The 22616-nt window shown below is 38.9% G+C and overlaps 1 protein-coding gene across 3 annotated transcripts in view; it reads right to left on the reverse strand.

The window, feature by feature from the left end:
* LOC142370125 (uncharacterized) overlaps nucleotides 1–22616 on the reverse strand; it is a 64636-nt gene that overhangs the window by 28399 nt on the left and 13621 nt on the right. For all 3 annotated transcript variants that reach the window (XM_075452570.1, XM_075452571.1, XM_075452569.1), the window contains exons 12-37: nucleotides 22449–22559; nucleotides 22147–22257; nucleotides 19819–19929; nucleotides 19606–19716; nucleotides 17570–17680; nucleotides 16091–16198; nucleotides 15729–15839; nucleotides 15531–15641; nucleotides 15211–15321; nucleotides 14697–14807; nucleotides 14360–14470; nucleotides 13036–13146; nucleotides 12440–12550; nucleotides 10770–10877; nucleotides 10423–10533; nucleotides 9594–9704; nucleotides 9127–9237; nucleotides 7157–7267; nucleotides 6864–6974; nucleotides 5454–5564; nucleotides 4803–4913; nucleotides 4582–4689; nucleotides 2322–2432; nucleotides 1972–2082; nucleotides 454–564; nucleotides 256–363 (exon numbers count right to left, since the gene is read on the reverse strand). In XM_075452570.1, coding sequence (XP_075308685.1) covers nucleotides 256–363; nucleotides 454–564; nucleotides 1972–2082; nucleotides 2322–2432; nucleotides 4582–4689; nucleotides 4803–4913; nucleotides 5454–5564; nucleotides 6864–6974; nucleotides 7157–7267; nucleotides 9127–9237; nucleotides 9594–9704; nucleotides 10423–10533; nucleotides 10770–10877; nucleotides 12440–12550; nucleotides 13036–13146; nucleotides 14360–14470; nucleotides 14697–14807; nucleotides 15211–15321; nucleotides 15531–15641; nucleotides 15729–15839; nucleotides 16091–16198; nucleotides 17570–17680; nucleotides 19606–19716; nucleotides 19819–19929; nucleotides 22147–22257; nucleotides 22449–22559 — 2874 coding nt within the window. The remainder of the gene's footprint in view (nucleotides 1–255; nucleotides 364–453; nucleotides 565–1971; nucleotides 2083–2321; nucleotides 2433–4581; nucleotides 4690–4802; nucleotides 4914–5453; nucleotides 5565–6863; nucleotides 6975–7156; nucleotides 7268–9126; nucleotides 9238–9593; nucleotides 9705–10422; nucleotides 10534–10769; nucleotides 10878–12439; nucleotides 12551–13035; nucleotides 13147–14359; nucleotides 14471–14696; nucleotides 14808–15210; nucleotides 15322–15530; nucleotides 15642–15728; nucleotides 15840–16090; nucleotides 16199–17569; nucleotides 17681–19605; nucleotides 19717–19818; nucleotides 19930–22146; nucleotides 22258–22448; nucleotides 22560–22616) is intronic.

Raw genomic sequence — 22616 nt, forward strand, 5'->3', positions numbered from 1 at the left:
GTCAGTTTGTTATGTTATGTTCATTTGTTTGTTTGAGTTTCTTTAGTTCTAATAGGTTGACCTCTTTTATGCTCCTGATTAGTTGGACTTTTGATTTGACAACACTTTTCACATTTTTTTGGGTCAATAAAAACCAAGTTTTGAACAAATGCTCCTGTGTCTTTGTTGCCTTACTGGCTTGGTCCCTGACAATTGGAAAAGATGGAACATTTAGAAAGAGTTGCAAGGACCTGAATACATCGTGTTTTTACATACGTGACTCTGCAGCTGTGAGACCTCTTTAGCATGCTGAGTCTCCAGGGTTTCAGGCAGCTTTGAGTAGAGAGGGCTGGATGCCTCTTTCTTCCCCTTTTTATACTTGGTCTAAAAGATGAGCAAGGGACACAACAGTTAGAAAGTCATGCTGAACTGAGGCCTTTTATGAAACAATTTCTTTACAACAATGTACCGTACCTCACTTTGTATTTCAGATACAGCTTTGGCAAACTGAATTTCGTTGGTCTGTGAGAGTTGGGAGTAAGCACTCACAGTCTGGCTCATCTTCCCACTTTCCTTATATTTGCTCTTGAGATTAAAAGACAAGAAGATATCTTAGCTACCAGCAGCTGGATATACATGTTTTGTTTGGTTAATGGATTGAGCACTTTTGTGCAGATTCCGCCAACAGAAACGGGCACGCATCGAGATGACTGAAGTATCAAACACAATCCCAAATAAAAATCTTTAGAAATGCCAAATACTCCTTTCAATGAGCTTGGTTTCTATGATTTATTTTTAGACAATCATTTTCAGAAGTGTTCTCTATGCAGCGAAGTTCACCAACATTCAGTATTAGTTTGAAGTCCTTTGTACAGAGGTTTCTCTGATTCTCTGAATCCTTTATAATATTATGAATCATAGATGATGGATTTACTTCATTTACTCTGGGAAACATTACTCAAAATTACTTAAAATGTTTAACTATCTGCCCACACAGTCTGTCACATCTTTACCTCTGAAAGACTCTTTGTGATGCCCCTTTATGCCCCTAACTTGTTATTCTACAGATGCCTCATTAAAAATGTATAAATGCTTTATTTATCCTGAATGGAAATTCTAATGTTGCAGTATTTTTTCCTTTTTTGATTAATTTGCAGAAATGACCTCCTGTATCTTACAGCATAGCAGAAAAAGCCTCCGACTGAACACACTTATAGATTTTGGGCAGTATGGTCCATTATGTTCATCAACTTGCAGCATTCCATTCTTCTTCTTACAATCAGCTCCAGGGGCAACAGAGCAGTCCCGGTTTCTTTCAGTCAAGAGATGTTCCAGTGTCGCTGTTTGAGGATAACACAACTGCTCCACTGCATTGTTGTCCCGATCTCAAATTCTAGTCTAAAACACGTTGCTGGTGCAAGTATCAAAATTGGCATTTATTATCCTGCTTTTAATTACAAATAGAGTTTAAATATCTATTTCTAAATCATTGAATTATGTGTTTATTACATTCCACACAGTGTTGTTTCTTTTTTCTTTTTTTTTAATGTAAATTGTGTTTCAAGTTTAGGGCTTTCATTCTTAACTCTTCTGTCCTGTAATGTATATACTATATGGACACTTTGATTTCAAGTCTAATGCAAGAAGAAACAAATACGAGAGATCTTGCATTGCACACAAAAGCTTAAGATCCACTGACACTCTGGTTAAGAGATTTAAATTGATAAACAGGCAGCAGGTCAACAAACAGTGCTTTGTCTTTTGAAGCACTTCTACACTGAGATGTTAACATTCATTCTATGACAAACCAGAACATCCCTCTCTTTAAAGCCTCAAAATAACCAATGCATGCTGTCCAAAGTCTTTATGTTGAACAACTGGGCAGCACTTTCTGCTCTTTGTAGTAAATGCTTGAAAGGAATATGGCTATCAGAACAACAATCAACAGCCCTCAAAGTTCAGAAAACTCAGGAAAAAGAAGCTGTTTTGTACCTCACTCAGTAATTCAGTCATCTCCCGTGCAAACTGAGTCTCTGGAGTATCAGGGAGCTGAGAGTACAGAGACGATGTCATCTCCTTCTTTCCTTCATCTGTGTACTTTTTCTGTCAGGGAAAGATTACAAATATGACAGGAATCGATGCTGATTCTTTTTTAATCAACGTTTTTTGCAATCAAGGAGTGATTGCACCATTTTGTAATGAGTAGTGTGTATTCAAACTGTGTTTGTGAATTCATTAACATGTGCTTCAGTGTAACTGAAGCAAAACATGAGAGGGAGGCAGAATAAATGGGGACAGGTAGAAACGGGAGGACAGGAAGAGGCAGAGAGACGAACACTCACTTCACTCTGCAGCTCAGTCACTTCTTTAGCATGTTTGGTTTCCAGAGTTTCAGGCAGTTTGGAGTAAAGAGACGATGCATTCTGCTCCTTCACCGCCTGCTTGTACTTCACCTGACACACACCAACACACACTTTAAATCACCACATTAACAGTGAAATAAAATGACCCACTGCCCCCCTGAAAATGTTCTTCATCTTCTTAAGACTTGAAAAATCTTTCTTCTCTGGCTGCTGTTTCTCCCTTTTTCAGCCTATATATTTGTAGCTGAAACATTCGGTGACATCACCAGCTTTATCAGTTGTCAACCAATAGGATTCCAGCACAATGTCCTGTTTGACCCCCACATAGTTGACACTTGATAGTGGGATAATTGAAAAAGCTGCAGACAATAATGTGAAAGAGACAGTACTCCATCTATCAATTCTAAGGTTTTACATATCAGGACATAATAATAGCCTAATAATAATAATGATAAAAAAAGACATATTGTACGGAAGGAGGAATTATATATTCAGTATTACATATTGAACAAAAAGTAAGACAAAATGCAGAAACAGCGTGTAAAAAAGTCCACCTCATGATCCAACAGCTTGTAGAACCACCTTTAGCAGCAGTAAGTTGAAGTAATGCTTTTCTGTATGACGTCATCAGTCTCTCATTTTTTGGCCCACTCTTCTTTCCAGGGTTGCTTCAGTTCATTGAGGTTCGCAGCATTGGTTTTTGCACAGCTCTCTTAAGGTCCCACCACAGCATTTCAGTCAGGTTGAGGTCTGGACTTTGACTGGACCATTGCACCATCTTGATTCTTTTCTTTTTCAGACATTCTGTTGTAGATCTGCTGCTGTGTTTTGGATCATTGTCCTGTTGATGACCCAGTTTCAGCCAAGCTTTAGCTGTCAGACAGATGGCCTCACATCTGACTCTAGAATACTTTGGTATACAGAGGAGTTCATGGTGGACTCAATGGCCCTCATTTATCAATCCGTCGTAGAAAGCATCGTTGATATGAGCGGAGAACTCGTCGTACGCAGAGGCTCAAGTGAGATTTACAGAACATGCGTACCACACCGATCCCATCGTAAGACCGAGCGGCTGTTGATAAATCCGGCGGCTGAAATCCATTGTAATGATCCTAACCACGGCTTCTACAAAAGGCTGCACCTATAGAATTTGCGACATGGATAGACGAAAGGCGGCAAAGAAACGCTGTCAACGCTGTTGACAGCCGTCCCAGCCGTCCCAGCTGTCAACAGCGTTGGTGATGTAAATCGCAGACCGGACGAGTTATGTATTTTCCCCTACTGTGATGGTCAATAAAATGTGATAAACTCCAGATTAAATGAAATCTAAAATTGAATGATGTTTTACTTTTTCTCAAATAAGATCAGGAAGAAGTGGTCCGATTGGATTTGAGTGCCTTGGAGGAGAGGGTGGCTGGCCTGATCGGAGCTACGTCTTTGCGTATGCGCAGTGTTAAAGCGCCTCTCCTGTACGGCTCATAAGCCACTCATCATTTTCCCGAAAGAGATTCTGCCGGTCCCGGAACACTCTCTCGCGCCTGATGCGCGCGTTCAGGTCCGCTAACAAAGCCAGATCTGCCATCGTTTCGCCATTACCGCGCCGCTAGAATCACCTCTTAAATAGGCGGTTGAATAATGAGCCATCACTCTTCCAATTACGGAGTTGTACTTGTTTCATTTTTTTATTTATTTAATTTGCGTTTATGTTTATATTTATGTTGAAGTCAAATAAAACATGGGCCTTCTTTGAAGTGATAAGTCTGTAATTTTAACCTAGGGATTTGTTGCGACTCCTGAGGCACGCACTAGTGACGCTGCTGTTTATGTATGCTATTGCAGTCACCGCAAGTCAAAATGGAAAAGTGCGTACACTGCTTGAGACCTGTCGTGGCGATTTCATCTTTCCTGCGCTCACGATGGATTTGATAAATGCCAACCTTTGCGCAGAAAAGAACGTACACACGACCTACGCATGTTTTTCGTCTTACGCAAGTTTGATAAATGAGGGCCAATGACTGCAAGGTGTCCAGGTCCTGTGGCTGCAGAATAAGCCCAGATCATCAGCCCTCCACCACCGTGCTTGACAGTTGGTATGAGGTGTTTGTGCTGATATGCTGTGTTTGGTTTTCTCCAAACGTGCTGCTGTGCATTATGAGCAAAAATCTCCACATAAGAATAGATAGAAGCAACAAATAAAATAAATGAATAAAAGAAAATGTCCAGAGTTCAGAGTTCTAACCTCGCTGTGTGTTTCAGCCATCTCTTTCACAAACTGAGTCTCCAGAGTTGCAGGCATCAGGGAGTACAAAGTGTAGGGCAGATCATCTTTGTCCTTCTTATACTTTGCCTTCAGAAAAAAATATAGAATAAATGTTACATGATGTAAAAGACCTGTGACAGAAATCAAAGATGAAAAAGATTTCAGAGTGTGATCAGAGAGCGAATGAAGCACTGCTGCACCTCGCTCTGGATCTCCGACATGTGTTTGACAAAGTGCATCTCTGCCGTCTCAGGCAGGAGGTGATAGAGGGAGGAGGAAGCGTCCTTCTTACAGCCCTCTTTATATTTCACCTGCATCACAAACCAAACAAACAGACTGAGCAAAACTAAACATAAAGTGACAAATAACATTTTTCTCAAAGTGGCATTTTGGAGCTCCACTTTAATATTAGTTAATGACTTCAGTTAACTAAAGTTAGTTCAAGTGCTCGTGGAGGCAGCCTATTTTTCAACCACTCTCTTCTCCTGCTCAGATATGGAAACTGTAGCGGGGCTCTTTGTACAACATGAATAATAGCGTGGACTCACAAAGTGGACACTAAAAAAGCAAGACTAACAATTTCTGTTGGACAGTTTGCACTGAAGTTTTGAAAAAACGTGACATTTACCTTTTAATGATAAAATTTCAACAGAGGTTTTGAGTGTTTAACACAAACTGACCAATCATAGAAGGAGGGGAAAGCAGTTTAAAGTTGGATTTCATCAATGTTTTAAATGGAGAGAAAAACGCAGAATTATTACAACTCTGCCTGAACTAGAAACATTTTTTCTGAATAAAAACCACCTCTACTGATGCACATGAGCTGTTGAATGATGGAAAATGCTCGTTACCTGACTCTGGAGTTCTGTCACTTCTTTAGCCAGTTCAGTCTGTAGGGTTTGAGGAAGGCTGGAGAACAAACTGGACGACAGCTCCTTCTGCATGTTTTCTTTGTACTTAACCTGCAGGAACACCGTCACAAAGACAAGTGTTGTAATGTCGAGGGAGGGCTTTGTGTGAGATTCTTTGAGGCCATAAAGGCAGCATCATGTCGTCTGCACTTGCAAGCCAGATACAGTATATAAAGGATGGAAATGTGGCTCTGTAGTGGCTTTCTTTTTGTGGAAAAACAAAGCGTCTCTTTTACAGATTTTACAGTTTAACAAGCTCTTAATTGGCTCCAGCACGAGTCAAAAACTAGCAACTGGTCAACAAAGGGTATCTTCTTCCCACAAGCCATTATAGTGTAATTTGCTAGATTCACTCCTTCTGATCAGTGTTCTACTCATTTAGATATTTATCAAATTTTTGTCCATTCAGGCTTCACGTGCTACTCTTTAGCTCCTCCCTTTTGTCCTAACATGATCACTTCTGGCCCCGAAAAGACTAAAATGGGTGACAAAACAGTGGCCACAGCCACTTGTTACACACACACTATATGGCTGAGTGGCACTCTAAGTGTCAATCAGAACCGAACACACATTTATAAGACACTAGAAAAAGATGTAAACATGCACTGACAAAAATTATATGAACCTGAGCTTCATCAGTGAGGATCAAATCAGTTCTACATGTTTGCATTCAACTAGACTGAAACGTGCTCAGTACAAGCTCCAAAGTTCCATCTTTTTTGCATCTTAAAGTAAAATATATATAAATACAGCTGAATTCCCAATAGAGCTGCTCTCATTCATTAATTTTTCTATTTCTTTTGTCAGACGGCTAAATGCGTCAGAAAGTGGGACTTAAAAATCCGCCCATTAGGATTGTCAACTGGTAGCCACTTAAAGGATTTCCTGACTGTCGTTGTGCTCTAATAAAATCCTGATTTTATAACCGAAGTCTCATAATACAAAATCATTACATGTATCATGATCTCTCACAGAGAAAGTCAGAAGCAGCTAAAAATCTTGAACATTTTCTCCAATTATGTTGATGAATTAGTTACTATCTTTGAATTTCTTCCACAACAGAAAAAGATAGTTGTACCAAAGTTATGCTCCTCCATGAGAGGGTGCCTATTTCATGCCTATTTCAAAGCTTACGTTAGCTTGTGTTGCACACTATTGGCACAACAAGGGGGATGGAATACAGGCATTGAAGCACTCTGGAGCAAGCATAAATATCCCATTGAAAGAAATAGTCCTTTTCACAGTAATCAGTCCACAGTCTGTTGGAGGCAGCTGAGAAAGTGTGGGAAGTCACAACAGTAAGATAATGTGTTTGTATGTGTGTGTTATTGTGTAAGTGTGTGTCAGCACCTGGCTCTGTATCTCTGAGACCTGCTTGGCGTGTTGAGTTTCCAGAGTTTCTGGCATCACAGAGTATAGGCAGCTGCCGGCCTCCCGCCTCCCCGACTTCTTATACTTTGTCTTCAAAAATGTACAGAGATGTTAGAGCAGAATCCTTCTGTTTGTCCAAATTTAATTCCTGTTTCACAGGACAGTACCTGCCCATCTACATCCAGCTGTGGGGCTAAAATTGTCTGAATTTATTCTCCCACAAAGACTGAAATACATTTCTTTCACTGGCAGTCATTTCATGTTCCCCTCACCTCACTCTGCAGCTCAGAGACAGTTTTAGCAAACTTAGTCTCTGAGGTTTCAGGCAGCTGAGAGTAGAAGCTCTGAGAGAGGCTCTTCATCCCCTGCTCCTTATACTTGTTCTACGATCAAAGATAGAAAACATTTTGAACAACAAGCAGTTTATGAATTATTTTTTGTTAAGTTGTTGCCAAAGTCTAAAAAAATGGGGGATGAGTGAGGGCTACAGCAGACATCATTTTATTTGCTCTGAAGAAACTCTGCAGAACAGATAAAAAAAAGTCACTCATTCATAATAGATTCATTCATTCATAACTAAACCCAGCAGCCTGTTTTACAGTGGCTCATGACAGAAATCCGTTGCACAGCATAGTTTTTATAATTTCTCTAGCTTTTCTTCATTTTCAACCAATTCGAGGATTCCCCATGAGAAATGAAAACAAGATCTTGTCAGAGAAGGTAACAAAATCATGTGCAGGTATTTCTAAAAAGCCAGAAATTAGATAAAGATGCGATCTAATTTTATCTGCCATAAAATGGGAAAATATTGACCTATAAAAGCTGTGTACATCCATCTAGAAGCTTCTAAGACATCTCAACGGGAGCAAAATACATTAATGTGAAATCAGAAAACGCTTTTAATTATGTAATGCTCATGCACAAGTTCTTGAACACGTGCTCATCCCACATTACCACTTCAGAAATGTGGAGTTTTCCAGAAGGACCAAGTTACTACACAGCTGAACTAGTAAAGATGCTGGTTTAGAAGTGGCTGATAGTAAGGATGAGATTCCCTTAAGCCTAAATATTCTCTCACAAACTGAGGATTGGTATAATCTGAGGTACAACACCAATTTCAAAAAAGCTAGGATGACATGTACAATGTAAATACAAACAGAATCCAATGATTTACAATTCTCATAAACCAATGTTGTATTCACAATTAAACAAAGAAAACTATAAACTATAAATAAATGTTGAAATTGAGACTTTTTACTATATAATGAAAAATATCGGCTCTTATTGAATTTGATGGTAGCAACACATTTTTAAAAAGTTGGAAGAGGGTAAACAAAAGACTGGAAAAGTGAAGGATACAAGGAAGAAACAGCTGGAGGAGCATGTTACTAATTATGTAAATTGGCAACAAGTCGGTAACATCACTGGGTATAAAAAGAGCACCTTAGTGAGGCAGAGTCTCACAAAGAAAGACTGTAGCTGTTGTTAAAAGCAGAAGGGATGCTGTAAATAAGGTCATGTCCCAACTTTTTCGAGAAGTGTTTATGAGCTAATATTTTTCATGAACTATTGAAATATCTCACTTTCAACATTTGACACATTTCATATGTTCTATTGTGAATTAAATATTGGTTTATGAGATTTTATTCCCATTTTACACAGCATTACAAGTTTTTGGAACTTGGCTTGTAAAATTCTAGGCTGTCTGAAACTAAAATGTTGGACTCCTGTGTGTAATATTCTGACAAAACTGTAACCATGTTGTTTATGTATCCAGTTATGCCTGCTAACATAGTAAATATCCCGGTTCCAAGTCAGTACTAAATATTTTATGTCAGGAATTATTAAAGATCAAAATTTGGTTTGTTCTACTTAGAAAGTCTGTATGAGTTTAATTGAATATAGCTGCTGGCATCAATCAATCTAACTTTATTTAGTAAAAATGGATGCAATTGTGAACATTTAAATGAATTGGAACTGATGCATGAATTATCACAAACAAAAAGGAAAATTCTAATCATTTAGAGCAACAAAGACAAACTATATGAAAAATATAGTTCACGGTTATATATGCTCTCTGTCAGAATGTGTAAATGTATTTTGGAGTTGTAGTTGGACAAAATCAAAGTGTGAGGATGCATTACTGGCGCAATACTATTTGTCAGTGTAGCTGTACTGTCACATGACTTTGAAATAAGTCCATGTTGTTCTCAAACCATCTCTGTGGAGTCTTTGTTCTTACTTGGCTCTGTAAGTCGCCGACCTCCCGGGCAAACTGGGTCTCCAGAGTGTCGGGGAGCTGGTGGTAAACTGGACATGACAGCTCCTTCTTAACATCTTCTTTATACAAGAGCTGCAAGACACAGAGCGGACAAAAAGTGAATTTCAATGAGGGAGAAACAGCAGAGTAGCATAAGCTGCAAGGACTTCAAGTTTGAACTCCTCCACAAAAAACAACGTCTCGTTTATATCACCGCTTACTGTTTCTAACATGACTATCAGTTGACTGTATTCGGTGGTAATATGTCAGATGATATTTTACTATGTTCTGATAAAAAAGACATTAGATTTGAAAGTGGCTGCTTTCTTTTTAACACCACTGTGCGCCGCACTGCTTGCTTCTTCGCAGCGATGTTAGAGTTTTAGGGTTAAAGTTTTAAATTAAAAAGGGACAGAACAATGAGCAGAACAATGTGAATCACTGTATACCTGACTCTGCAGCTGGGAGGCCTCTTTCGCATGCTGTGTCTCCAGAGTTTCAGGCAATAGTTGGTACAAAGACGTTGAAGACTGCTTCTTACTGGCCTCTTTGTATTTAGCCTGAAAGACACAATGAGTTTAAGATCAACAATCCTCCAAAGCGGCACTGTGGGGACAACAGTCAGGAAACAAAACACCAGTTTTAAACCACTGCATCACTTTCCAAAAACACATTACTTTGACATCAAAGAAGAATGTAAAAATATATGTCAAACTGACACTAACACAGGAAATGCCTCTGTAAACAAACTACTGCTTATGCAGATTTATAACAATTTTCATACCCAACTTGAAGATCTAAACAATGTCTCAAAGACTCTGGTGGTGTTGGGTTGAGTAAAGATCGGTGAAACAAAAAATACTACAAGCCTAAAAATTGTTTTGATTGTGGAATGTAATCTCAGACATTCATGGTCCAAGACAGCTTTCAGCTTTAATCCTGATCATCCTGTATTCCAGCGCACCCTGAGGTCATATACATATTATTCCAATGTGGTTCAGCATCTGAATACATTTGGGCCTTTTTCCTGATTTTTCTTTTCCTTTCTAAGCTGAAAGCAGTTATCAAACCTGCCTGCAAATTATAAAAAAAACTCTACATCGAGACACGTTTAGAGGAAGGGAAAGCCCAAAATTATCAAAGGAGAGATGTGCAGAGATGAGACAGGAAGCATGCTGGGAAACTATTTTCTATTTCAACACACCTCTAAGATAAGTGAATATATTTGAGATTTGATCAGAGTGTAAAATTCTCCAGGGGAATATTCAGTCCACCCACCTCACTCTGCATCTCCGTCAGCTCTTTAGCATGCTGGGTGTCGAGGGTGTCAGGTAGCAGAGAGTACAGGTTGACGCTCATCTCTTTCTTGCCATCTTCTTTGTACTTGACCTTATGAAGAAAGAAAACACAGCCAGAGGGGTGAGAATAAAGCCAGTGGATGATTCACTTCTTCATGTATCAGCATCATAACACAGAGAAACCTAATTTCTACACTATGCAGGTACAAAAATCTGTTTGCAGCGGTCCCTGTTGGAACCTGTGAGTTGGGACAAACAGATTCAAATACCAGAGTGGACGAGGATCTGGAACACATTCCCACCTGACAACAGGCTGAGCAGACGTACCTCACTGAGCATCTCCATCTGCTGTCGGACAAACTGAGTGTCGTTGGTTTCTGGCATCAGGTGGTAAAGACTGGAGGCGTCTTTCTTTGAATTCTGCTTATACTTCAGCTGAAACAGATGTGATTACAGCACATTAAATTGGTTACAGAGAATGACGAGTTTTTCAGTTTAAAAACCAGATCAAAGAAAAGAAAGAAGATCTAAATCTGAATTTGTGTGCGTATCCTTTACTGTCTCCTTGTCTGACTGTTGAGTAAGCTCTGGCATGGTTTGTGCTTTTGAGGTTTTGTGCAGTCACATCTTTATAAGCTCGTAAAATTTTGTTCACAAGGTCAGCAAAACTCCACAGTTTAAATTCTGAACACACCTGGATGAGTTTGGACATCCAATAATCTAAAATTACAACTGTTTTTGAGACACACTGAAAGACAGTCTAATTACTGGAAGCCAATTACTGTTGAGACGGAAGTGCTGAAGTTTGTCTTTAGAATAGCACTGCTCTCTAAACTGGAGTGAAGTCTCCTCTGACTCTGCATGTTTCTCCAGAAAACTAAGACAGACTCCAATCAGATTTGTGAACAACTAACAGATGTATATTTGCATCTGAAACCGCAGACATTTTCCACATTAGGACACTGATGAAATTGATTTGCAATCCTGAGTTTGTAGCCTTAAAAAGACACAGGAACAGGTTGCTGGCTGAGCATTTGACTGAGGCTTGCTGAGCATTTTTTAATTCAGGCCCACAGCATTTCCAGCCAAAAAGAAAATTATCCAGCATTCCTCTGTTGCATATTTAAAATCATCTTTTTTCAAAGAAATAAACACATCAGTAAAATGTCCTCCAAGGAAACTGTGCTGTTGTCATGACACCATTATGATCGGCTTTAACTAGTCTTTATCAGAGTGTTTATCGTGGCGTGTTATTAGCTTTATTAAATACAGATTCTGATCATGTTTTCGATCGCTTTGTCAGTCATTAGCATCATCATTAGTAGGGCTGAGCAATTTTATCGATTCTGCAATATCGATATTTCGTTTCCCGATAAAGTATCGATTTTTCAGCCGCGAATATCAATTTATTATTATTTTTCTTTTTTAATTAATTTTTTTTTTTTTTTAAAGCAAACTTTTATTGAAAAGTCAGACGATACAATTAGTGAAAACACAGAACAGGTACTACAATACACTGCCAGCGGGTCACATTTTACAAAACAGTGACAAATTAGTTCATAAAAATGTTGTATAAAGTGCATAGCTCTCACGTTTGTGACATGTTCGTTTGTTTCTGTTTGTCTGGCTGTATTATCCTTCTGGTTCAAAGGTTGGACCGCCAGTCCAATCAGCGACGATTCATGTCAAATCACACTGTCCCTTTTTTCCCCCAAGAAAATGATGTGTTGTATCGTATCGTATCGTATTGTACCGTATTGAATCGTAGGCTGAATATCGTGTATCGTATCGTGAGATTAGTGTATCGCTACAGCCCTAATCATTAGCTCAAGAAAAGCGTTATGAGTGCTAACTCAGACATGACTTTGACACCTTCAGATAAATGGAAAGCTGTGAGTGTCTGAGAGAAGTGACAACCAATGGGAAGGGAGGAAATGATGGATCCTGTGGTTACCTGCTATTAAACACATGAGCTGTTTGTGAGTGTGTGCAGTTACCTGGCTCTGCAGCTGGGACGCCTCTTTGGCGTGCTGTGTTTCCAGAGTCTCAGGCAGCGTTGAGTACAGAGAGCTCGTCGCTCCCTTCTTTCCTGCGTCTTTGTACTTCATCTGACCACAAATCAATAGAATTAATTCAATGAAAATAAATGGCTTCACGCGTTCTCTTCTAAAAGTAAGTGATTTACATAGTACATATATAATTGTGTGTAATCTGGATAACTGTGATAAGTGACGCAGGATTTGTTCTGTTTTGTATATAGCTTGCATTCTGTAGAGGGGATTTCAACCTTTTAACACCATACACGTGTGTCTGGCTTAGACGGACACATTAAATGTTTTCCGTTTCTTGTCTTATGATAACCTTGTTTTTTTAGAATTCCTTGAAGAGAAGTTTATTCCAGCTTCACTCTGCATTCTGCCTTGTTTCACACCTGATCTCCTGACATATGTCATTTCTTATTACTTCCCTCTGTATTTATTTCACTTGGTTTTATTTGTGTGTTTATCATCTGCTCTATTGAAATGGATGTGTTACCATGCATTTTGGTCTTTGTAAAACAAGCAGGACCTTGATGAGTAATCCTCTTCCTCACCTCACTCTGCACCTCAGATACGGTTTTAGCAAATTGAATCTCTGCAGTTTGTGGAAGTTGAGAGTAAAAACTCTGAGAGAGGTTCCTCCTCCCGTCTTCCTTGTACTTGTTCTGGAAAGATGAGCACATAAGATTAAATATGATTTGTATACACGATGATCTCATAACTCCAAGCAACGTTACAGATGCTGGGAATTTGTGACTACAGTACAGCTCCATCAAAACTTTTGAGTCCATAATGAATAGATACATTTCTTTGAATGTGTCCAAAAGATAATTGAGATACAAATCTGGCGTCCCATCTTTCTGTGGCCACAGATGAGTTTTGTTAGCACTACACTTTAAAAACAGCCTGTATACTCTTTGATGCTGTTTCTGATGCTAATCTGGCCTCTGATGTGTGTCTAAGGTATAATCATCAGAGAGCGTTGGGTAATCAGGAAAGTAATTATTTATAACCAATCAAACAGCATTCTAAGGGCAGCTCTCTGTGCTTTTTAGCCATTTTCAGGAAGCATCTACTCTAAACTAATGCACATTTCAGGTCTCTCCAGCATTTTGGAAATCTCATGTTTATTTGATCTCCATCCAAAATTGTGAGTAACAAAGTATGATTCACTTTATTTGGCTGAATCACACACAGCAATTCAAATGATAGTTCCAAATGGATTTATCTTCCTAATAGCCATCCATTTTATAGAAATTTGACCTATTTGCCATATCTAAATGAAAAAGCTTCAAACAGAATACAAGTCAAACCAAAGTGCATGTATGAGTCTTTATTTGGAAGGTATTTTCTAAAAATGCACATCAGAAAAAAGGAATCTTTTTTTCTCTATGCAGTTGAAGAACCGACACAGTAGAAAAGGTATCGAGTCACTACTCTTATGTTTGCTCTGCCAGGAAATCTGAATGAGCTATACATGGTTCCCATGATCACTGTAGGCTGAATTGTTTAACTGTAGAGAATCGAAATGATCTGACCATGAACAATGCCCACACTGACAAAAGTTTCAACATTTATACGTTTAAAGACAAAGTTAAAACCTATTTGACCTGGTGAAAACATTTCTCATGTAATCTGGGGATGTAAACAGAACCATGTAAAATGTGTCATGCTTTATCAGCATATACAATATATGAAAGTTTCCAGTGAGCCAAAAATACATTTTTACACATAGTTACCAGAAAATAGATAGAAAGTTAGTACTTCATTGTAAATTATCAACTGACAAATATTCAGAAACGTGAGGCAGACCTGTGAGTTGTAGCTGTGAGTTTAGATTCTTCTTTGACTCAGGGATTGTGTGTTGGTTTTATTTACCTCACTCAGCACGTCGCTCATCTCTCTGGCGAAGCTGGTTTCTAAGGTGTCGGGTAGAGTGGAGTACAGAGAGCTGTACATGTCCTTCTTCCCATTTTCCTTGTACTTTCTCTGTAGAGATGGAAAAGAAAATGCTGCGTTGCATATTGATGGTACACTCACACATTTGTTTTTTATTTGGTGTCAGTCCAATGTAAAAAGTCAGAGTGGAAGAAGTGCTTTGGGTTTAAATCATAGCAATGATTGAGGCAGATTACTAGTAATACCAGTCTTATTCTGCTCTCTGGTAAAAAACTGTGTCCGCCTTACATAACACTACAAGGAATGAGCACATTACTTCACTGAGCAGCTCTGCAGCTTCTTTAGCTCTCTGCGTCTCGATGGTTTGAGGCAGCAGGGAGTACAGGCAGGTATTCCCTTCCTTCTTACCCACTTCTTTGTACTTGGTCTTAAAAGATCAACAAAAAAAACAATAGTAGAGCTTTAGTATCACTGAAATTTTTGTGTCACACACCCACATACACACATACACTGTAGCGCTAGTTATTACTTTGCTCACATGGAATTAAAATTTGCGAGAAATCTAAGTGACCACAGATTGAGTAGTTTTATTATAAGAAGTAGAATTTAAATAGATGAAATATACATCATACAAAACTGAGAGGCTACATTATGATTACGTAGAAAAAACACTTTGTCTGCATCTCAGCCTCTGGTGTTGAACAAGAAACAACTGGGTTCAAACAAGAGAACATCACAGAGAACCTGTAGAGAGTCACTAAAAATGACAAACTATTCCTAACAAGGAGCTACAGGAAGACTTTTAGACCTCCTTCTGTGTGTGAGCGTACCTCACTCTGCAGCTCAGACAGCTGTTTGGCCAGCTGTGTCTCTGTGGTCTCTGGCAGCCGATGGTACAAACTGCTCTGCACCTTCTGCTTCAGACCTTCCTTATATTTTATCTGCAGAATATCCCGTCACAATTAAGCAAATAAAAATAAGCAAATAAGTAAATTGTGCATTTTCTCTCCATTAAAAATCCTAAAACTTCTATCAAAATTTCTTAATATGGAGTTCTGCAGCAAGCCTCATCCTCTAAGAAATTCTGTTTTGAGAACCAAACGTGTCTATATAAATGATGGAATCAGCAAGAAATAACTTGTCCATGTACCTCACTCTGCAGGTCTGACACTTCTTTAGCATGTTGTGTGTCCATGGTCTCCGGTAGCAGAGAGTACAGGTTGATATTCATCTCTTTCTTACCATCCTCTTTATACTTCACCTGAAAAAGCACAAGGATGGTGAATAATAATCAACGGAAGCTGCTGTACTTTATGCTCCCATCATTTTTGAATGGTTCTTCTCATACCTCACTGAGCAGCTCAGACATTTCCTTAGCGTGGGCTGTCTCTAAAGTCTCTGGCAGCTGATGGAACAAACTGGAGGAAAGACCTTTCTTTAGGGCTGCCTTGTACTTCAGCTGAATGTGAACACACAAGAATGGATAAGGTGTCAGGACTTGCCAGAATATTTCTAAAAACCCATTGCATTCAGAGTGGAGCTCCACAGGGTTCAACTTGGCCTATTGTTGTTGTAATTGTTTTGGGTTTGTTTGTTTTCTTCATAAAAAGGCATAGATGCCTTATTTACAGTATGAAAAGCAGTTTGAGTTGAGTAATATGTCTGACAGGTGCTACATAAATGAGGTGCACCGTCGGGCTAGGTTTTCACCTCACTCTGCAGCTCTGAAGCCTCCTTGGCGTGCAGCGTATCCCGAGTCTCAGTCAGAGTGGAATACAGAGAGCTGGTCACATATTTCTTTCCCTTCTTGTACTTCATCTGAAATTAAAACAAAAATCATTCTTGTTGTCTAAAGAGATTTCAAGGACCAAAATAATTGGGTGATAATTAATCTAAACCAAAAAAAACCCCAAAACATTCAATAAAAATGTGATAAACTGTAGTGGGTTTCCAAATCCGCACCTATTGCAATTACTACTGTAATACTAACTGTATTTAGAGTAATTTAGAAAAACAAAAAATCATCTGGTCCTTACCAGGTCCTAAAATGAGGTAAATCCAACATCAGATAAACAACGGCACACTGTGTCATTGTTTTATGAAACAAAAACTAAGATCAATAACCCAGTGAGCACTAGATGTGATTTCAACGTTGCGTCTAGTCCCAAACATCTCCAGCTAGATTAGGCCACTTTATCCAAACAAGTTTAGATCTTATTATTACTAAAATTACACATTAAACAAATTACTGAGAAGCACAAGTGAAGCCTGTAAATCCTGATAAAAAGAGATCACCATCCTGGATTTGAGTGCTGAGTTTTTTTTTCCACTGCATTTATATGTGTCATATAAAAGATCCTATGGAACTTTACAGGCTGTATGCTGACTACAAGATGCTACTGAGACATTGTAAAAGGGCAAGTTGAATGGAGAACAGCACTAAATCTTGTTTTTTTTCTGAGCATTGCACTGTCTGACCTTGGGGTGAACTTGCTGGGACATCCACTACTGGGAACATTAGCAAAGGTCTTAAATGTTCCACTTGTGAATAATCTTTCTCTCTGTAGAATGATGGACTCTAAATAATGTGAAGATGGCCTTGTAACCCTTCCCAGATTGATGGGCAGCAACAATTGCTTCTCTGAGATCATTTCTGATGTCTTTCCTCCTTGCCATTGTGTTAACACACACCTGAATGCTGCAGACCAGCAAACTGACAAAACTTCTGCTTTTATAGGTGCTCACACTTACTGATGATCAGTTAATCAGTGCACTGATCAGCAGCTCCTGGCTGCTACTTACCCTCTTAATTCCTGTGGAAGCAGTAAGGGTTCACTTAGTTTTCCACTCACTGTTTCTGTGTTTTGTCTCAGTTTTTGTTCAGTAAATAATGACACAGTGTAATTATTATGTGTTGATAACTTAAACCTTTGAAGTTTACTTTCTTTTTAACATGAATGTATATCAAATGGTCTCTGTATATGAAACAACTGAAACCACAGCTGGACTGGAAGTAGGTTTTTTACAATATGAAGAGACATTTATCAAAACTAGAAATCCTGTTTTGTCTTAACGTTTGACGATACTGGATGGTGAGCAGCAGCAGCTGATTTTTCAGCGCTGCTCTCTCCCTGTCAGTAGGATAGAACACATCAGATTAAAACCATTTTATCTCCACAGGTTTCTCACCTCGCTCTGCAGCTCAGCAACATTTTTGGCAAACTGCATCTCAGCGGTTTCTGGCAGCTGACTGTAGATACTCTGAGAGAGACTCTTCAACCCGTTCTCTTTGTATTTAGTCTGTCACAAAAGTCACAAAAACACAGTTTCTTCTCTGAACATTTCAGTTTAGCAATAAATATGTTAAATGTATTAAATATGCACAAGTTCCTAATGGAATTTAACAAAAAGTCTTTTCTTTGTTTTCTGCAGTTGAACACAACATTTGTGTCCTCACACATCATCAGTGCACACTGCATCTGCACCACAGCGTTAAAAATGCAAATTAAAATGGCTGCAACTCAGATAACCACTTTGATTCTTTTTGTGGAGATAATCATAATTGTGGTGACCAATTCCTGAAAGAAACATCAGAAATGATGAGCTGTAACACTGCACTATGCACACACGCTGTCTGCATTCACCACCAAGAGTTTTTAAAATTCAAAACACAAAGTGAGTGTTTAATACATATAAATCTGAACTCATTTTATCTCCTTTTCTGTCCTTAACCATGATAGATCACTGTTGGTCACAATTTTTATCTAATAAGAGGGTATATGAGTCATTTAATCACTGTTTTTACTGTGTTGTGTGTCATGCTGTGGGCCTATACTTTGATCAGTTTTTAGAGTATGTCTGCTTTTTTGTGCCACTTCTAGTCTTTCTTTTTCTGTCATAAGAGTAAAAAGGTGCAGGCTTATTCCCAAAGTGCTGTCAAACCCCCTGATGTCTGGGAAGTGCATTTTGACCAAAATAAGCATTTTCCATGCGCTGGTGCTTTTTTCAAGGAGCTAAAAGATTATTTAAGCCCTGGTCTTCTGCATCTGCACTGAGGTCTGAGGTACAGGGTGGATTAGGTGATTCATACCAGTCGAAGAATGAAAAATGTCTCTCTGCTGCAGCCACCACGATGCACAGACAGGTGGAAAAATTATAAAAATAATATTGATACATTTATATGGCACTTTTCTAAACCAGTGTCACAAATCCAAAGATTAAAATAACATCAGGTAAAAACTATTTGAAACAGTATGTTTTAAGAAGAGACTGATTCTGCTGATCTGATCACATCAGGCAGCTCGTTCAAGAGTATAGGGGCTTCGACCTCAAATATTCTATCACCTCTGGCCTTAAACTGGGTCTCTGGAACAAGTAAAAGCATCTTCTATCTTCATACAGCCTCATATTTTACTTATAGGCTGGGTAAAAAAAAAAAAGTGAAAGGCCAAAAGGAAATGTTCAAAGTACTGGCTAATTTCAAAAGTGCAACCTCACTGCTGTCTTGGGTCATGCAGTAGAAACAGGCAGGAAGGAAACCTCCAAAAGTCCCGAGTTCCTTAAAATGGTTACTGTGGCTAAAAATTAGGCTGAGATTATCCCGCCAGCTCTGGAGTGGTCCCTTGAGTAAGAGTGAGCCCCTTTCAAACAAGCACTGCTTACCTTCTTGCATCTTGCAGATGGTAAAAAACAATAAATATTTTCTCTTTTGGTCAGTTAGTTGTTTCTGCCTCTGTGTCAGACATTACAGTTGGTAAATGTGTATCTGTAAAGATAAAGTGAGCTGTGGCCACTCTTTTGGACCAAAGCCCGACACCCTCAGAGAAAATTAGTGTGTTTCCCCCATCTGTTGAGTTCCCATCAACGCTGACCAGGACTGGAGCCGATAAATATCCACAACTAATGAAGTCATCTGATGCACGACTGAATGCAGAATTAATAAAAGCCAGAAAAAAAGATTTTGAATACCTCTGCTGAAAAATAATTATCATAATTTTTATTGACCAAATTCACACTGACTCACATTTTAACCTCTCATAAAGGCACATATAGGAGGACTCTAACTAAAGCGAAGAAATATTTGTCCTCATTTGTCCTCCCAGGTGAATATTATCAAATATACATCAAATTTGTTTTAAAAAATCAAGCAGAGGCAGCTTTCACAAATCTCTGATTACCCAGACAAAGTGAAATAGGTGGCATGTGATGTTCATCAGTGTTGGTACCTTGCTCAACACGTCGGTCATCTCTCTGGCAAAGTTGGTTTCTGAAGTATCAGGAAGAGTGGAGTAAAGGGAGCTGGACATCTCCTTCTTTCTGCTCTCTTTGTACTTCACCTGGTAAGATTTACATAAGGAAACAAACATAATCTTTATCCAGACATTTACAGACTTTGCGAAATAACACAAGTGCACTGATAAGAAAGAAGCCGCTCGGACCTCACTGAGCAGCTCTGACGTCTCTTTGGCGTGTTGAGTCTCCAGAGTTGCAGGCAGCAGAGAGTAAAGGCAGCTGTTCACCTCCTTCTTTCCTGCTTCTTTATACTTTGCCTGCATAACACAAAATATGTTCTCAAACAATTGGAGCTGAATGCCTTCTGCTCAGAGATCAAAGTCTAAATGATCACTGAACATTTTTAACCGCGGTGTCTGTTTGTTTTCAGGGTTTCAGCAGAATGGTGAATCAAAGTATGAGCCCTGCTGTTATCCATCATAGACTTCCCAGTTGTATATGATCATTTTCATTATGATTAATAATTCACTAAAATACCTGTTTGTGTAAATGAGACATATTCTAACTTCTAGCGGCTCAATCTGGTGTCAGAACCCCAAATCTAATTCAGAGATACATGTCCTAAAAGCACATAAGCAAAACCATGCAGCACAATCAAAAGAAATACAGCTGCGTGTATATGATGAAGTAATTTGAAAACATTAATTTTCTATCGGAATCTGACAGTACACAAATCCAATTAAGAGAACATTTATCATTTCTACCCAGGAGCCACTTTAACCAACAGTTAAGGGGCAAAGCATTTAATGTTAAATAATTATTTAAATTCTCCTAAAACAGACAAATCTGGTATTTGACTGATTCTTGAAACTTGTGACCCATCATACATAATGTCACATCAAAAGGCAATTAAATGGCATCACTGTAAAATACAGAAGCATTGAGCTTGAATCATTTTACACAATTTTCATTTTAAACATGCCAGTGGCCCCAGAGACGATTAGTCAAATTAATTTAAAACTTAGCAACAGAAGCCGCAACGAGGTGTAACAGCTGGGTATAAAACCTCTTTTGGTCCTTCTTCGCTGTCATTTAAAAGTCTTAAGACTTGGAAAACTTGGCCAACCAGAATGAAAATGATAAACTTTAAAGAATTTAGTCATTAGGTGTGACAAGAACAAATCAGTGAACACTTAATAATAATTCATACAGCACACCAATGACACTGATTTGTAGTTTTTGCCAATATTTCAAAGTTGCTGTGTGTGGTTTGGTCATTGTTTACTGTTTTTCCAGAAAGGTTTGGAAATGTTCTAAAAAGCAAAAACCCTTAAATCTGTAATTTGTCAATTGGTTTAAATGTTTATATTTAACAGACACAAGTTCAAAGAAATGATTTTCAGGTTCTTCAGAGACCTTAGGAGAATTTAGGATAGAGTCACGTTTCCCATTATGTTCCGTCAGCTTTTCTTTTCATGACACTTTCTAATGGTTTGGGAACTGAGGATAGTACTTGTTGCAGTTTTTCAGAGGAATCGGAGTCCATTCTTGCTACTTAGTGGATGTAATTTTTTATGAAACTTTAAATGACGAACTGAGCTGATGGGAGTAACTCTACAGAATATTAAAGGAGAACTCCGGGGCATTTGAAGCGCGTTTCCATTGCTAGAGGTTGTCAAATACTGATAGTAGGACACAGAGAGGTGCAAATCTGCGCTCCCTGTGTGGAGATCGCGCTGTTCGCACAGCGTGTCATACGAGGCTAATACCGGCTGGTTGTAGGCTCGCGCATGTGAAAGCCCAAAAGAGTCGATGGACGATAATCCCATATACAAAACAATTATCTTCTCTAGAAAAACTGCGTTCAAGTATTTAAAACATTACAACAATACATGCCCAGTAATATTGTTGTAATGTTTTAAATACTTGAACGGAGTTTTTCTAGAGAAGATAATTGCTTTGGATATGGGATTATCGTCCATCGACTCTTTTGGGCTTTCACATGCGTGAGCCTACAACCAGCCGGTGAGTTACATGCTGTTTATAAAGTTGTTTTGTAACGTCCCCATGCCAGTAATGTGAGAACCATGCATATGGTTTTGATGGTAAGGCTTGTGACTTTATTGTCGGATGGGTTATAAAGTGGTGTGACGTTTCTGCTGTGTGCAAGTTGTTGTTTTACGTGGAAGGGTTAGCACTTGCCCCTTAGCCACCACGTATTAGCCTTGCATGACACGCTGTGCGAACAGCGCAATCTCCACACAGGGAGCGCAGATTTGCACCTCTCTGTGTCCTACTATCAGTATTTGACAACCTCTAGCAATGGAAACGTGCTTCAAATGCCCCGGAGTTCCCCTTTAATGTCTGCGGTTCACTGCTGCTGCACTGCCACTGTGACTCTGTGGGAGAAAACTTTAAGTTCTCTCTTTTCATCTTTGTTTTTCCACTCAAGACCAATAAACTAACAATTAATAATTCAGTCTGAGAGAGAGCTGAGAAGAAAAAGTCAAAATTAAGGATAAAAAGGACTGTACCTCACTCTGCAGTTCAGACAGCTGTTTGGCCAGCTGTGTCTCTGTGGTCTCCGGCAGCTGATGGTACAAACTGCTCTGAATCTTCTGCTTCAGACCCTCCTTGTACTTTACCTGCAGGTATGAGTGGATCAATGCACTACAGCTAACTCAGTTTTAAAACTGAAAATAAAGAGAAACTCAACACTAGCAAAACAATCCATTAAAAGTGTGTTTCAACTGACAAACGGCAGTTAAATAGCAACAGACTTTCTCCTTTGTATTATTAAATAGGATCACAACTAGCTTTAAAACTTTGAGAATACCTCACTCAGCAGGTTTGAAACCTCTTTGGCATGCTGTGTGTCGATGGTCTCAGGCAGCAGAGAGTACAGATTGATGCTCATCTCCTTCTTACCGTCCTCTTTATACTTCACCTGCAACAACAACATATAAAACTCAAAATACATCCAGACAGAGGATTAAACAGTTTA

The sequence above is a fragment of the Odontesthes bonariensis genome, chromosome 20 (genome assembly GCF_027942865.1).
Source record: "Odontesthes bonariensis isolate fOdoBon6 chromosome 20, fOdoBon6.hap1, whole genome shotgun sequence".
Classification (NCBI taxonomy): domain Eukaryota; kingdom Metazoa; phylum Chordata; class Actinopteri; order Atheriniformes; family Atherinopsidae; genus Odontesthes; species Odontesthes bonariensis.